Source organism: Scyliorhinus canicula, chromosome 4, assembly GCF_902713615.1.
Source record: "Scyliorhinus canicula chromosome 4, sScyCan1.1, whole genome shotgun sequence".
Classification (NCBI taxonomy): domain Eukaryota; kingdom Metazoa; phylum Chordata; class Chondrichthyes; order Carcharhiniformes; family Scyliorhinidae; genus Scyliorhinus; species Scyliorhinus canicula.
The window spans coordinates 127,908,296-127,925,863 of NC_052149.1; the positions used below are offsets into that span (position 1 = coordinate 127,908,296).

Below are 17,568 nucleotides of genomic sequence, written 5' to 3' on the forward strand. Positions count from 1 at the left end.
TCTGGTCAGGTTAGCCTCGGGTCTCCAGTCAAGTCAGCATAGTGTCAACCCACAGTTAAAGCATGTATGATAGTTAAGAGATCAATTGCATTTCTTCAAGTGTTGGAAGCCTGTCTCTCTCTCCACTGCAGTAAACGCAGTCCTCGTAGACCCAGCTTACCCAACACATCAGTTAACATTCTTGTCTCAGAGTCAGAAGATTGCAAGTTTAAATCCTATTCTGAAGATTTGAGCACATAATCTAGGCTGATACTACGAGTGCTGTGCTAAGGAAACGTTGCACTGTCAGAAGTGATGATAAACTGATGCACACCGGTCCCCTCAAGTGGATGTAAAATTTCCAGTCACACTAGTTGTAAAGAGTTATTCAGTCTCCTAGCCGATATTTATCCCTGAAGCAACATGACTAAAGCAAATTGGTTGCTGCAATTCCTAAATTACATGAGTAACTGCACTTCAAAGGTACTTCAAAGCTAGTGAAGTACTTTCAGATGCCCTGAGATTGTGAAATGAACAGTTTAATATGTGCTTTGTTTGCTGACATCTCTGACGGGACGCATCTCACAAGCTTCTTTCTAAATCCTTTCATACGAAAAGAGGCCACTCGGCCCATCGAGTCTGCTCCGCCATTCAATAAGACATGGTTTATCGGATTGTAATCTCAACCCCACATTCCTGCTGTCCCCCGATAACCCCTTACCTCCTCGTTCATCAACAATCTTCTCTGCCTTAAAATATTCAAAGAATCTACTTCCACCGTATGTATGAGACTCGCCTCACACAACAACATTGTTTAAACTCACCGAGAACTATATCACTGGGAGAGCCACTGGCCACTTAAAACAAAGGCCCCTTTTATCTTTTACATGATCAAAACATGATTAAAGGATAGTTTATTTAAAGAAAATTCAATTCTTAAGTTCAGTCTACCTGACTAACAGAAAGAGATAAGATTCTTGTCAAAGAGTATCCCAGTTGATGAATTGAGGATCACAAGTTAGTAAGATATACCGCAGCAAGCTGCCGTAAAATCTAATAAACATCACTTATAAGTATATTAATCACAGTGTTCATATCACACTGATTATTATTCCCCTGTCTGCCCTCATAACTCACACACCAAGGATGCAGCAGCGCCTCTGACAGAATGGTGCACTCCTCTCCCTCCTGGGGGAGATGAATGCAGGTAATAAAACTGTCAAAGTAACACAAACACAGCCTTCCTGAGTGATAATAATCCTCGCGCTGGCTCAGAAAACCGTGGCACTTGGAGCGTATCTATATATAAACTTCCAACAACAGAACTCTTTCTATGTTTGCACCCTTCAATCTTAATTCTCATTCAAAACTCAAACTTCATCACAGATAAATTAAAAGTTTGAACTGCTTTAAATGGAACTCAGGAAACAAATTCTCTACAAGGCCAATGTTACATCTGGACGTATCCAAACCTTATTTTATCCATTTTTCTTCCCAACCACAAAGTGCAGAATTTTGCCGCAACAAACTGCCCCAAAATCTTTCCTTCAATAAGATTGGCGTGGTCCTACAGCAGTATGCCTTCACACCCCCAATTTATTTTCTCCTTTACTCCTTCCTGGTGTTGTCAGTGGGTAGCATTCCCATCTTGGAGTCAAAGGCTTGAGCAGAAAGTCGACACTTCAGTGCAATACTGAGCCAATGTTGCACTGTCAGAGGTGCCGTCTTTCAGACAAAACCAGACCCCATCTGCTCTTTCTGGAGGATATAAAAAAAATCCCGTGCTATTATTTGAAAACAGAGCTCCCTGGTGACCTGGCCAATTTTTTTCCCTTGAGAAACCACACATGATTACCAGATTGCTGTGTGTGGAAACTTGCTGTGCAAGTCCCATATCATATCAGTTTTTACACTTCAAGGAGTACCCCATTCTCTGGAAAGTGCTTTTGGACATCCTGAGGATGTGAAAGGTGCTTTAGAAATAAAAGTAGTTTCATTCTTCTCTCTTTCATTGAACCCCTTTGGGACAGTCGCGAGGACACTAAACATCTTCCCAGAATCATTTTTTATCATTCAATGGCCCAGGTCATTCTTTAATTGTGAGCCCATTGAATGGAAAGTTGGGCAGGGCAGTGCTGCTCCTTATGAGTCACAGGGCCACACTCGTTCACTGCCACTCACAGAGTTACATTATCTACCCTTTCTAGTTACAGTCCAGTTAAGTGTTGTCTTTGTGAAAATTATTAGGGTCACACCTAATAATCATAATAATCTTTTATTATTGTCACAAGTAGGCTTTCATTACACTGCAATGAAGTTACTGTGAAAATCCCCTATTCACCACACTCAGGCACCTGTTCAGGTACACTAAGGGAGAACTAAAAGTGTCCAATTCACTTAACAAGCACGTCTTTTGACACTTATGGGAAGAAACCAGAGGAAACACACACAGACACGGGGAGAACGCGCAGACACCCTACAGACAGTGACCCAAGCAGGAATTGAACCTGGGGCCCTGGTGCTGTGAAGCAACAGTGCTAACCACTATAATCACCAGTTATTTACACCATTATATTATTAGCAGCAAATTAAAGTCCAACATCAGCAATAATAATAATGCTCATAGGTGGAAATTTGATTTCGTCAACTTAACACGAAGGAAGGATCTTGCATTAAATTATTTGATTCAAAGGTGTCTCTTTTCATCAGTACTTGCACTGTCAAAGTCAACTAAGGGCAGCAATGCTGCCTGCTAGCAATGAACAATGTTCACCATCTGTAGAACAGGCATCTCAATTAATATTTCATCAGACAGGATAGCTGAACACCTTGACTGAAGAGAGAGAAGTACTGAACATCGGTCATTGTCTGCTCTTGAACTTCAATCAGGCTGGTTTAAGTGCTTTCATGAATAAACATCTGCATTGTGCAGGCTTATTACTATTCATTTTTTACCCAACATGAGACACCAACACAGATTTAAAAAAGGATGATCATACTCGTCGAACATTGTGGTATTCTTTGAGGAGATAACTGTTCGGAATTTGAGAAATTACCGTAGTTAGCTGTGAATTTGAGATGAAAAATACAAACAAGTAACCAGATTAGCAGGCGTCCAGAGAAATAATGAGATGCGATTTGCCCAGTAACAAGATTAGCAGGTGTCTAGAAATATTGAGGTGCGATCGGCCATATCAGAAGCATTGCTTGTTAGAGTGCAGCAGGGCTATACAAAATATAACTTTGAAAGGCTAGGAATTTGAGAGACGTAGACAGGAATATAAAAGAGATAGCACCCACATTGGTGAAGAAGGCTAGTTCTCCATCCAACAGCCAGGCAAGCTAGTTCCATTTATTATCCGAGCCACGGAGGCCAATTCCATCTAACATTTAGAGCCATGTCAGATTGCAGATATTTTCCTCTCAAATACGCAGTTTTGTGCCTTCGCTGAACCAGGAAGAAATGTTTTTCCAGGCTTGGTCACCTAAGAGGTATTGTGTGGAAACTAGTAACTGGATTTGACCTATAGAGTCACTAAAATTGGATGTTGCTTGGGAAAATGGGCGTCTCAGTGAGTTCAGGAAACGTGGATGTATTTTGGGACCAAGAGGTAACTTCAGATAACTCTCTGTTTAGTTATTAATACACAGAAGTGTCATAGTGCATATTAGTCTTCTGTCATGTTTTCTTTCTTTTACTTTCATAAATATTCTTTGTTAATTGTTTACACAATGACTGGATTGGTTCCTCATTGGGTTGTACACTGTTCCTCTCCTTATTCCAAACAAATATACACCCACCAAGAACTAGTTTTTCAAATTATCCTTTGGGGTTTTGAGACACGCTCACAGGTAACATCAGTGGGGTTCTTAACTGTAACAGATGGTAGTTTGAAGTATTCTGTACAAAAAAAAGTTAATTTTTTTTTAATGCAGTGATTATTTAATATACAAGTAATTAGTTATATAGACTTCAGGGAAGCATGAGATCAACCAGAGGAGACTAAGAGGTATGGAATTACAGGAAGGATAGCAAATTGAATTAAAATGCCATTGGAAGGAAGGCATGATGTGGAGATGCCGGCGTTGGACTGGGGTGAGCACAGTAAGAAGTCTTACAACACCAGGTTAAAGTCCCACAGGTTTGTTTCAAACACTAGCTTTCGGAGCACTGCTCCTTCCTCAGGCACCGGAGGAAGGAGCAGTGCTCCGAAAGCTAGTGTTTGAAACAAACCTGTGGGACTTTAATCTGGTGTTGTAAGACTTCTTATTGGAAGGAAGGAAACAGAGAGTAGGAGTGAAGGACAGTTTTCCAGAATGATTGGAAGTGGTTAGTCTGACATGGTTCTGTTATGGAGCCTCTTCTGTTCATTGTGCCTGTTAACGATTTGGATAACAACCAAGAGAGAGCAGTCAAACCAAAGTTGGAGGAATTGGTCACTCTTTACAAGAACAGAAGGAAGCTGTAAAGCCATATTGAGATGAGGGAATGAGTATGTGGCACAGAAGCTCAATTAGATGTAATAGGATAGCAGTCAGAAAATCTCTCTCAAAATGGTGGCTCCTTTGCGTTACACTTGGTGTTGGGTCCACGTGCTCCGAAACATCAGTTACAAGGTAGGTATACAAGTATCTTGGTTTGAATGAAAAAGGATCAAGATTCACCCCTGAAGAACAACAACTTGCATTTCTGAAGCATCTGTCAGCCTCAGGCATCTTAAGGCACATTATAGCCAATCAAGTACTTTTTGAAATGTAGTTACTGGTGTAATCAAAGAAACATGGCAGCCATTTTTTACACAGCAAGATCCCACACACCCCATTGTAATAATGATCAAATAATCTGAAGCAAATCTAATTCCTTCCCAAAGTTGCAAACTGAATAGTGTTCATTCTAATGATACTTGCCCTTCAACGGGATCTGCAAAAAAACAAATTAAACTGAGATTGTTAGAGCTTAGTGCTCAGTCATACACAGGCAGAAGCTATATTCTTAGGTCTTTCCTGTAAAACAGATTACTCAAATTCAATAACCACACCAGCATTAAAAGCTAATAGCAAATCCTTAAGCCTGAGAGGAGACGCCAGTCTCAAACTGTAATACCATTGCGTTTTGGAAGTTAACACAATGCAAATTTGGGCCTGATTCAAACATACAAGAAGCAACCAGCTCCCGGCTTAGCCCCCAAAGACAAGTACAGATATAGAAATAAAGGCAAGCTGGAACAGATCTCACTAACTCAGACAAACATCCAAACTGACTATATCAGCCCCCACACCACTTAAATACTGAATAATAGATTTATATAATGAAAATAAATATCCAGGTATAGGGTCAAGAATTCAATCCTTAACAAGGTGGGGAAGCTGGTCAATAGAGATGCTCAGTGTGGATGGGACATACTTTGCAAGGGCAAATTAACAGGGAAGAGATCTGATAACACAGTGGCAATGATGAGAAAAGGTTCATAGGGTCAACTGATAAACAAATGATTCTAAAAATAATTCTGAATGGCACAGTGTCAGCACAGTGGAGTTTGCAATGGTATTTGTTGACAGTTTTGTTACAGGAAGGCTACTGCCAGTTTCACGGTTAGTGAATGCAGCATTGAACAAAAGCAGCTTGGTCGAAATAGGTTCAAGGATTAAGGCAGGGTGAGTCCAACTCAATGTACAAAGGAATGCTCTCCCTGCAAACGTTTCAAACATCACCATCCTCATATATTACAGTCAATGAACTGGAAGCTAAAGACAATCATCAGGATGGTCACAGTCACCAGCAGCCTGTCACATCAACTTGTCATGGGAAAGGGTACACAAATAACAGCACCATCCTCACAATCCAGTTACATTCTGCACCAGATACCCAGCTTCCCACCTTGTGCTCCATAATCAACTCCATGGCAAAGCAATACCCAGAAATACACAAAGTGAGGGAGGAGGTTAGAAAGTGTGACAACCAAGGTATACGACAGGTGTTAACAAGGGACAAGCAGGGCGTGAGGGAGAGAGACAGATTCTCGCTATCACCACCATAGCAGCACAAAAAAGCCCCCAGGAGTGGAGCAGAACTGACACACCGTGGATGTCCAGCTAATGCCGAAACAGCCTCAAAGGAAGAACATGTCACACAGCCTGAATGTATGTATACCACTGGTGTTGCAGCCGTAGTGCACGCAAACCTAACATGGCTGACAAGCCCACCCACATGTACACCCACACTATCAAATACAGAAATGGGCACACCACACTTGATTCCTTACGCTTCGATCGTATTTTACTAATTAAATGCAAGTGTCTGCATCACTGTAAATGTTTAAATCTTTTTGTGGCCACCATTGAATAGGGTCACCCGTTCCTGAAACAACACAGTCCTGCTAAACAGACCAAGTGCCAACACAGCTCATCGTCTGCTCCCTTGATTTTACATAGAACATACAGTGCAGAAGGAGGCCATTTGGCCCATCAAGTCTGCACCGACCCACTTAAGCCCTCACTTCCACCCTATCCCCGTAACTCAATAACCCCTCCTAACCTTTTGGGACATTCCCAATCCATCTAACCTGCACGTCTTCGGTTTAGGAGCATAGGAGTTAATTTTAAATAACTCTTCTATTCAGCGTAAAAAATTGCAATATACATGGGACACACCTCCATGTGAACATTTGTAGACTGCACACATTCAGTACTGATCGTTTTTTTTTGAGAAAATATTTTATTGAAGCATTTGTAATTTTCACAGTTAAACACATTAACATTTCTTAAACCGTGCGGTCCGACACACGCAAAACACCTAAAAAACAGCCAACAACTACCCCCGCCCTATACCCTAATTACCCGTATACTAAGTTCCCTGTCATAATCTAACATTGCCATGCCTCCTGTTTTCCTCTCTCTCTCTCCCCCCCCCCCCCCCCCCCCCCACCCCCCACCTTCCCCCTCCTCCCCATCCCCCACTGCGGACGTTCAACTTTCCTTAAAGAAATCGATGAATGGCTACCATCTCCGGGAGAACCCCTGAATTGATCCTCCCAAGGCGAACTTGCTTTTTTTCCAGAGTGAGAAACCCTGCCATATCGCTGACCCAAAATCCGTCTCCGGGCCACCAGGGAGGAGAAGGCCAAGACACTGCCTCCTTCCCCCTTTGGCCCCCGGATCTTCTCATACCCCAGTATAATGCCAGTTCTGGACTCGGAGTTACCCTCCCTTCCAGAACTTCTGACAGAACGTCCGCAAATCCCTGCCAGAATCCCCTCAAATTCGGACATGCCCAAAACAAATGTACATGGGTTGCCGGGCTACCCCCACACCACCCACATCCATCCTCCGCCTTCTCAAAGAACCTGCTCATCCGGGCTACCGTCATGTTGGCCCTGTGGACCACCTTGAACTGGATCAAGCTAAGTCTTGATCAAAGATGAATTGACTCTCTTCAGGGCTTTTTCCCACAGTTCAATTTCCAGCTCTCCACCCAGCTCCTCTTCCTACTTCCTCTTCACCTCCCTGATAGGGGCCCTTCCCTTTCCGTCAACTCCTTGTATATCTCCAAAACCCTCCCCTCTCCGACCCCTGTTTTTGACATCACCTTATCCTGTAGTCCCCTCAGGGGGAAGCGAGGAAAGCTTGGAACCTGCATCCAGACAAAGTCCCACACTTAAAGGTACCAAAACTCAATCCCACCCCGCAGTTCAAACCTCTCCTCTAATGCCTCCAAGGTCGGAAAGCCTTCCTGGATGAATGGGTACCCAAATCTCTCAATCCCTGTCAGCTGCCATCTCTTAAAGCCCCCAGCCAGCCCACAGGGGCAAACCAGCGTTTCTCACAGATCAGTGACCACACTGACGCCTCCTCCACTCTCATGTGCTGCCTCCATTGCCCCCACAACCTTAGGGCTGCCACCACCACAGGGCTTGTAGAGTACCGAGCTGGCGAAAACGGCAGAGGCGCCATTAGTAAAGCCTCCAACTTTGTACCCTTGCAGGATGCTGTTTCCTCTTGTTCCCAATCTGTCCCCTCCCCCACAAGCCACTTCCTGACCATCAATATGTTAGCAGTCCAGTAATAGTTAATAAAACTCGGGAGGGCCAGGCCCCCCTCTCCGCGACCCTGTTCCAGGAGTGCCCTCTTTACTCTCGGGGTTTTGCCCACCCATACAAAACCCGATATCGGCGTGTTCATTTTCCTGAAAAAAGCCTTTGGGACAAAAATAGGGAATTATTGAAAAAAGAAGCAGTCTCGGAAGGACCGTCATCTTTACCGCCTGGACCCTCCCATCAGCATCAGCGGGAGCATGTCCCATCTGCGGAAGTCCCTTTTCATTTGATCGACCGCTTTACCCAGATTTAACTTGTGAAGCTACAATCCTTGGCCACTTGAATCCCCAGATACCTAAAACTCCTCTGAACCACTTTAAAAGGTACAGTATCTTTTCCTATCCCCATGCCTGGATCACGTACATCACACTCTTTCCCATATTTAACTTGGAGCCTGAAACTCGCCCAAATTCTCCGAGTATCTCCATGATTCTCCCCTCCCCCCCAAAACCGGGTCTGTGACATAGAGCAGCAAGTCGTCCGCATAGTGAGAAACCCTGTGCTCCACCACTGCCCCCCCCCCTCCCCTCACTATCCCCCGCTAGGCATTCGATGATCTAAGGGCCATCGCTCGGGGCTCTATGGCCAGGGCAAACAGTAATGGGGAGAACGGGCATCCCGGCCTTGTGCCCCTACAGAGACCGAAGTATTCTGACCGGACTCAGTTGGTTCTTACATTTGCCACCAGAGCCTGATATAACAGCCAGACCTTCGTCATCCGCTAACAGCCCTTCATCTATTCTCCACAGAGGGCGCTGGGACTTTCGCATGCTTACCCGTAGGTCTATCCAATGTGGCGCATGATCTGACACCGCAATTGCCGAGTACTCAGTGTCCTCCACCCCCGCCAACAGTGTTTTATCTAGTATATCCCAGTTGGGGGGCATATAGTTTACCAACATCACTGCCATTCCCTCCAGTTTCCCGCTTACCATAATAAATCTGCCTCCTGGGTCTGCCTCTATCTTCCCCACCTCAAATGCCACCCTTTTGTTAATCAGGATGCCCCCCCACTCTTGTTTTAAAGTTCAATTCCGAATGGGATACCTGTCCGACCTATCCCTTCTTCAGTTTAACCTCGTCTCCCAGCTACAAGTGTGTCTCCTGTAACATGGCTACAACTGCTTTTAGCTGTCTCAAGTGCGCGAACACACACATGCTCTTTTTACCGGCCCATTCAGTCCACGAACATTCCACGTAACCAGTCTGGTTGGCGGGGCTCTTTCCCCCTCTTCTGTCGATCAGCCATGACATTTCCTAGGCCAGCCCTTAGTCCATGTCCCGCACCTCCCCTGGCCCGCCTCTCGGCAGCCACCGCCATCTGGCCTCCATCTCCAACCTCCTAATAGTCCCCTAGTCGTCAGCACACATCTCCCACTCCCCTACTCCATCTCTTTTCAGTCCTCCTCCCACTTTGCTCCCGTGAACCAGCTCTCCCTGCCAGCCGAGCAGCTCCCGCTCCCAGCGCCTAGTAACCTACCATCTGCTGGATTCCCTTGCCCACACTCTTAACATAAGTTCTCAAAACAATAACATCAAACACAGAAAGCAAACAAACAATCCTCCGAGGTCTGGGCGCAGAGGCTCACCCCTCCTCCCTTTACAACATCTTATCGGTCCCATCAGCAGCTGCAAGGGTTGAAAACAGATCTTCTACCCGCAGCAATGGATAGGTGGCCAGCTTGGAAACCTGATTAATGGTACATTTGTAATCCCCACATTTGTGCACAGTACCATCACTTTCCAGAACAAGAACAATTGGAGCTGCCCAACGTGAAAATTGAATGGGCTCAATGTATCCTAGTCTTTGCAGCCGCTCCAACTCTTCCTCCACTTTTCCTTTCATGGCCTAGGGCACTGTCATCGATTTGAAAAAGCGAGGAATAGCCTGAGGTCCGACAAACAATTTAAATGTTGCGCCCCGCAATGTCTTTGAAAACTTCAGGATATTTCAGAATGATGTCCTCTGTCACTTTTCTGAATGTTAACTCACTCCAGTTCAACAGAATTTCCCTTACCCAGTCACATCCTAGTTGACGAGGCCCGTATCCATATCGAAAAGCCATGCTCTTGCTTCTTGGCTATTATATGCAGTGTCTACCTCAAATGCTCCAATCAATGGTATAGTCTCGCTGGTGTATGCACAAAGGTTGATTCCTGCCTAAATAAGGGCTGGTTCCTGCTTAAAGCCCCAAATCGTCCTGAAGGTCTCCTCACTGAGTACTGACGCAGAGTTTCCTGTGTCCACCTTTTGATTTTCTGTCCATTGACCTCCACTGAAGCATAAATAGGCTCTGCACACCTCTCACTCATATTAAACATTTTGTTTGTCTGGTCTGAGCTTTCCAAGCAATGCGCCGTCAACTGAGGCTTCCTTGCATTTGAAGTTCCCTGCTCAGCCTCTCTCTTATCACCCTGGCAAATCTTCGTTAAATGCCCCTTCTTGTTGCATTGGTGACTAACAGCATTCATAAACTTACAATGATTCGCATAGTGGAACCCTCCACACCTGGTGTGCTTCTTTCCTATTCTCTTCTCTGTCCTTTCTGAGGCTCTGTTCCAATTTTGGCAATCAGTGAATTTGCTCTTCTTTCTATCTTATCTACGTCCGAATGCTTAGAGTCGCCAGGTATCAAATGATACCACCACAAGTTTCAACCGGCTATCGATCAAAGAGCCAAACACCAGTTAGTTAGTTCAAGGTCAAGGGTACTTTATTTACACACAATTAGTCATGGAACATAAACACTACTAGTTAACTACACCTATCAACTAAGACAACCTGTACTTAACTTTGGGCACCCGGGTTAGGTCAGAAAACAGTGGTCGCTGTTTGATTCTGGATCTATCGAGTCCGAAGGAGTAACTGCTGCTCAGCTAGGCTCATCCGTCTGATAGCGAGCGTTGAACTTGGACTTGCTTCTGGTGTTGCTGCACTTGGGGATGGCTGTGACCGGGGTACCAGGACTAAGAGAGAGTGAACATGTGGCGGACTCTTCTTCTTATACTCAGGGGGTTTTCGCGCTCTTTTGGGCAGTCCTTCAGTTTGGGCCCCACTAATTGGGTGATCCCTGAACACTCCGTTCGATTCCTTAACCAATAAGTGGGCGGGGATCTGGATAGCTGGGCGTGTCCCAAGCGGTCACTGACCCCGTTGTTTGCGTTTCCCTTGAACAGGGAGTGGCGCCGAAATGTCTGTCACTGTCCAGGTTGCTCGAGTACCAGTCTTGTTTTGGTGAAGATGGGCCATCAAATGCTAATCGGCCCCATTAAAATACTGATTGGTCGGAGTTTTGATACCGTCTGGACTTCTTGCTGACAAATATACATTTTCAGGCTCTGAGCCTGCCTAAGTCTTGGCTTGTTCATTTTACCCGCTAGGCTTTGCGAGTTTCTCCGTACCTAGTTGCAAGTGGCCAGCCCAGATGGCTACACACCTAAAACATTCTACTGCCTTCACCGTTATATTTGTAGCTTCTCTTTCTACTTGAAGCAGTGCATCTGCCTACGTGCCGCCATTTGCCTTCTGAATATTTTTTCAATTATTGGCAGCTATTTCCATGTCCTGAGAAATTTCTAGAGCCTTTTTAAAAGTTAAGTGTTCCCTTCTCCCAGCAAACGCTGCTGAATGCTGTCCTCGTTAATGCCACAAATTAATTTGTCCTGAAGCATTTCTTCCATAATTGTACCAAACTCGCAATGTCCAGAGAGCTGACGCAATTCAGCAACAAAGTTAGCTACAGATTGTCCCGTCTTACGAAAATGACTATGGAATTTGAAACGTTGTACAAATACTAAGGGCTTAGGATAGTGATGATTCTGAACGAGTGAAATTAAATCCGCAAATGAAATGTCCTCCTGACTTCCATGGTGTAGCTAAATTTTTCAAGAAAAAGTGTTCCAACCTTTCTAAATATTCAACCAGTTTTCATTCTGTTCCACAAACTCATTGATCGGCCTAGGCAGAGGCATGGTGCTGCTAATGTGTTTTCTATTGGTAAACTTAGCAAAACTTTGTGTTGGGCAGGCTGAAACTCAATTTTTTATATTCTAATCGCTCAAAGGGTGTGGTAACTTGACTACAAAAAGGTAGTCAAAACACATTGTTACTAAAGTTAATAAATAAAGTTAATCTTCTTTAATATATGAAAATGACCAAGTTTAAAATACAGGATGGACACAAAAACATCAGAAGCAGCGGGTTAAACATCAAAATAACGGTAACTGAAGCCAATTAGAACTAACGACAGTTAAATATAAATATACACAGGTAACAACAACTAATGAAATCACAGCACTTACTAATGACATCAGCAATGGATTTAACTAAGATGTATATTAATAACATTCTATAACAGTACCAAACACAAGATGTTCTCATCTCACATCAAGTTCCGAGAAAATCTGTCTACCTGTGTCAACACAGTACAACTAGCTTCACACGTGTGAACACAGTACAACTGGAGTCACATGTGCAAACACAGTACAACCAGCTTTACACGTCTGATCAGATAACAACCTGCTTCACATGTGTCAACACAGTACAACTGGATTTACTCATCTAAACACCATACAACCAGCTTCATGTGTTAACACAGTACAACTGGCTTCACATGCGTGAACAGAGTACAACCTGCTTCACATGTGTCAACACAGTACAACTGGATTTACACATGTGAACACGGTACAACCAGCTTCACATGTGTGAACACGGAACAACTGGCTTCACATGTGTCAACACAGCACAACCGGCTTCATACATATTAACACAGTGCAACTGACTTAACATGTCACACAGTATCACCAGCTACACATGGGTGAACACAGTACCACCGATTACATAGATGTGGACACAGGGCAACTGTTTCACATGTGAACACAGTACAACCAACTTCACACGTGTCGACACAGTACGACCGGCTTCATACGTGTTGCCACAGGACAACTGACTTCATACGCGTGGGCACAGTGCAACAGGGTGGCTTCATACGTGTTGCCACAGGACAACTGACTTCATACGTGTGGGCACAGTGCAACAGGGTGGCTTCAGATGTGCACACAGTATAACAGGCTTCACGCATGGGCACAGTACAACAGGCTTCTTATGTGTGGGCAGTGTACGACAAGTTTCATACATGTGGGCACAGGACAACCAGTTTCACATACGTATATCCAGAATAACGGCTCCATGACCTCTGGAACCTCAATAATGAGAGACAGCCTCTCCTATCTCCAACAATAACAATGTCAAACTCATCCTGGTCCTACCTTAGTGATCAGGTTTCTGTACTTTTCCAGCATTGCTTGATTGTCATGGCAACCTGATAACAGTTGCCAAACCTCTGCTCTGAGTGCTTCTGGAACACCGTTTCTGACAAGGACAGGCAGTCCTTTGGGCCTGGCAGTCAAATTGCTGTGCCTGAGGAAAGAGACACCATTAACAAGTGTACAAAATATGTCACGTCCATGGTATTGAAGGTACAGGCGGTTCCGAGTCCAGAGGGGGCAATTTTTGGTATGTCGGGAGACCTGGGAGTCCAGGGGGTGAGAGAGGCTGATGTGTTGGCCTTTGCCTCCTGGTAGCCCGGAAACAGATCTTATTGGCATGGTGGGACTCGGAGCCCTCGAAATTGGGGGTATGGGATAGTGACATGGCCGGGTTTCTCAGGCTTGAGAAAATTAAGATCACCCTGAGAGGATCAACCCGGGTTCACCCGAAGGTGACAGCCGTTTATTGACTTCTTTGGGGAAAATTAAGCTGTCAGCAGATACGAGGGTGGTTGAGGCGGGATTAGTAAATACCACCATGCCTCGATCTATCTGACACTGCATGGTTACCATATTCTGCTACATGGTGTCAGCGATGGCTATCTGATATAAAGTGGAGGCTTCAAGCCACACTCCAATCCAGCTGGCACTTCCTAGTGCAGTACCAGTGGAGTGCCGCAATGAGAGGAGTGCCGCAATGAGAGGAGTGCCGCAATGAGAGGAGTGCCGCAATGAGAGGAGTGCCGCAATGAGAGGAGTGCCGCAATGGGAGGAGTGCCGCAATGGGAGGAGTGCCGCAATGGGAGGAGTGCCGCAATGGGAGGAGTGCCGCAATGGGAGGAGTGCCGCAATGGGAGGAGTGCCGCAATGAGAGGAGTGCCGCAATGGGAGGAGTGCCGCAATGGGAGGAGTGCCGCAATGGGAGGAGTGCCGCAATGGGAGGAGTGCCGCAATGGGAGGAGTGCCGCAATGAGAGGAGTGCCGCAATGAGAGGAGTGCCGCAATGGGAGGAGTGCCGCAATGGGAGGAGTGCCGCAATGAGAGGAGTGCCGCAATGAAATGGGGTGCCGCAATGAAATGGGGTGCCGCAATGAAATGGGTGCCGCAATGAAATGGGGTGCCGCAATGAAATGGGGTGCCGCAATGGGAGGAGTGCCGCAATGGGAGGACTGCCGCAATGAGAGAGGTGCCACCCTTCTGTTGCGGCAGTGAATTGAGGTTCTCTCTGCTTTTCCATGTGGACATCAAAATAAATCCTCCAGTGCCATTCAAGGTCAAGGGATAAACACTGGCAAGGAACCCAAAAAGGACCCTCTTGCTCTTTATCAAATATTACTGTGGGATGTTTTCAACGTCCAACTGAGAGGGCAGACATGGCCGCCGGAATGAATTGCGGCTCAAGTCACTGCAAGACTTGCTGACTCATGGGCAATGGTACTCCACAGGAGGTGGGCTAGAGCAGGGGGTGGAAGGAGCAGTCGGGGGTGTGCGGCAGAATGAGGTTAGTTTAGAGACAAAGCAGCAAGGTGGAATGGTGAAAACTCAGCTCCTGTAAACAGTCCGCATTCAGAGAGGTGGGAAGGGCTGAATATGCTGCTCCAAGCCAGTTTTCAAATCAGCTGGAGTCAAGGTGAAGAACAATGTCTGACATAGAATTTGTGTCTTTAAAGATCAAAATCCAGCACATTACAATCATAGGGGATGTTAATAGTAAGTTAATTGTATTGTTGGAAGGATGGTCCAGATACTAAGTACCTTGAGCATATTTAAAGAGAGACTAACATTACAGTGCACCTTTCTAAGGGGCTGATCATCTGTTTGTTTTCTAAGGCAAACTAGGAGCTGTGGAACACCTAATGACCTCCCAAGAGCATCAGGAAACCTCAGGCATTTTCACCATGTGAATATCCCTTTTTTGCAGCGAAATAGGTGCAAACAGAGAATCAAATGAAAACAAGTCCTTTCTAGCTATATCTATGTATATATTAATCTGGCAAAAATTAAAAAGATATAAGCCATTTTTAATGGGAGCAATAATGCTGGAAAGCTAATTCTAATATTGGACACGCACATCTCTCTCTCCCTCACACACACACACACACAGACTCATATCTGTCACATTCACAAGCACATACATGCTCATGTCTCTCACATATGCACACACACATGCTTATATCTCTCACATACACACACATGCGCATGTCTCTCACATGCACATACATGCTCATGTCGCTCTCATGCACACATACATGCTCATGTCGCTCACACATGCGCACACACAACTCATGTCTCTCACATGCACACACACATTCATGTCTCTCATGCACACAGAAGCTCATGTCTCACATGCACACACATGCTCATGTGTCTCACATGCACACACATCATGTCTCTCACATGCACACACGCTGATGTCTCTCACAAACACACACGCTCATGTCGTTCTCACATGCGCACACGCTCATGTCGTTCTCACATACGCACACGCTCATGTCGCTCTCACAACCACAGACGCTCATGTCGCTCTCACATGCACACGTCCATGTCGCTCTCACATGCACACGTCCATGTCGCTCTCACATGCACATACATCCGCTCATTTGTCTCTCATACACATGTCATAATATACACACCAGTATATCATGGTGCAGACACACACTGACTGACACACTGCAAGACCAATCAACACACACAACACCGCAGCCAATCACCAGTTAGAGCGCACTCACTATAAAGACAGAGGGCACCAGTTTTTCCGCTCATTCGGGATGCAGCCTCTCAGAAGGACAGAGCTCACAGCTTGTAGCACAGATCTTCACCATGTGCTGAGTGCATAGACTAGTTAGGATAGGCATAGGTCTTTAGTTTAATCTAACATAGTGTCGACGCACAGTGAAAGTATGTTCAACAGTTTCTAGCGTAATAAAATAGTGTTGTACTATTTCAAGTGTTGGTAGCCTGTCTATGTCACTGCTAAGGTAAACGCAGTCTCCACAGATCCAGAGTACCCAACACATCAATACACACGCAAGCTCATGTCACTATCACATTCACACACACTCACGTCTCCCTCACACAGACACACACTCATGTCGCTCTCACACGTCGCTCACATACACACTCATGTCGCTCTCACATGCATACACAGGCTCATGTCACTTCCACATGTACACACGCTCATGTCTTTCCACATGCACACACACATACATGTCTCTCTCATGTGCACACACACACTCATGTCTCTCACATGCGCATACTCATGTCCCTCACATGCGCATTCGTACTCATGTTTTTCGCACATGCATAAACACACATGTCTCTCTCAGGTGCGTGCACAGAAAACATGCTCATTTGTCTAATATGCGCACACACACACGCTCATGTCTCTCATATACGCACATACACATGCTCATGTCTCTCACATGCACGTGCACACACGTCTCTCTCATGTACACAAACGCTCATGACCCCCCTCACACATTCACACACATGCTCGCATCTATCTCCTCATTCATTTGGGGCAGCACGGTAGCATGGTGGTTAGCATAAATGCTTCACAGCTCCAGGGTCCCAGGTTCGGTTCCTGGCTGGGTCACTGTCTGTGCGGAGTCTGCACGTCCTCCCCGTGTGTGCGTGGGTTTCCTCCGGGTGCTCCGGTTTCCTCCCACAGTCCAAAGATGTGCGGGTTAGGTGGATTGGCCATGCTAAATTGCCCGTAGTGTCCTTAAAAGTAAGGTTAAGGGGGGGGGGGGGTTGTTGGGTTAGGGGTATAGCGTGGGTTTGAGTAGGGTGATCATTGTTCGGCACAACATCGAGGGCCGAAGGGCCTGTTCTGTGCTGTACTGTTCTATGTTCTATGTTCACACACACACATCCTCTACACACACAACCAACATCCTCACACACACCCTCATTCGCACAGACACCCTCACAATCATTCACAAACACACACACCCGCACTCACACAAACACCCTCACAATCATTCACATACACAACCTCACTCACTCACAAACACAACCTCACACTCACTCACAAACACAACCACACACTCACTCACAAACACAACCTCACACTCATTCAAACACCCCCCCAAAACACCTCACACACAACCACACCATTCACTCACACACAGCCTCTCCCGCGCGCACACATCCTCTCCCGCGCGCACACATCCTCTCCCGCGCGCACACATCCTCTCCCGCGCGCACACATCCTCTCTCTCGCGCT

At 45.7% G+C, this 17,568-nt stretch overlaps 1 protein-coding gene across 3 annotated transcripts in view; it reads right to left on the minus strand.

Annotated features, from left to right (window-relative positions):
* Window positions 1–17,568, minus strand: part of rabgap1l (RAB GTPase activating protein 1-like) — a 698,291-nt gene that overhangs the window by 408,517 nt on the left and 272,206 nt on the right. For all 3 annotated transcript variants that reach the window (XM_038795179.1, XM_038795177.1, XM_038795178.1), the window contains one exon: window positions 13,341–13,491. In XM_038795179.1, coding sequence (XP_038651107.1) covers window positions 13,341–13,491 — 151 coding nt within the window. The remainder of the gene's footprint in view (window positions 1–13,340; window positions 13,492–17,568) is intronic.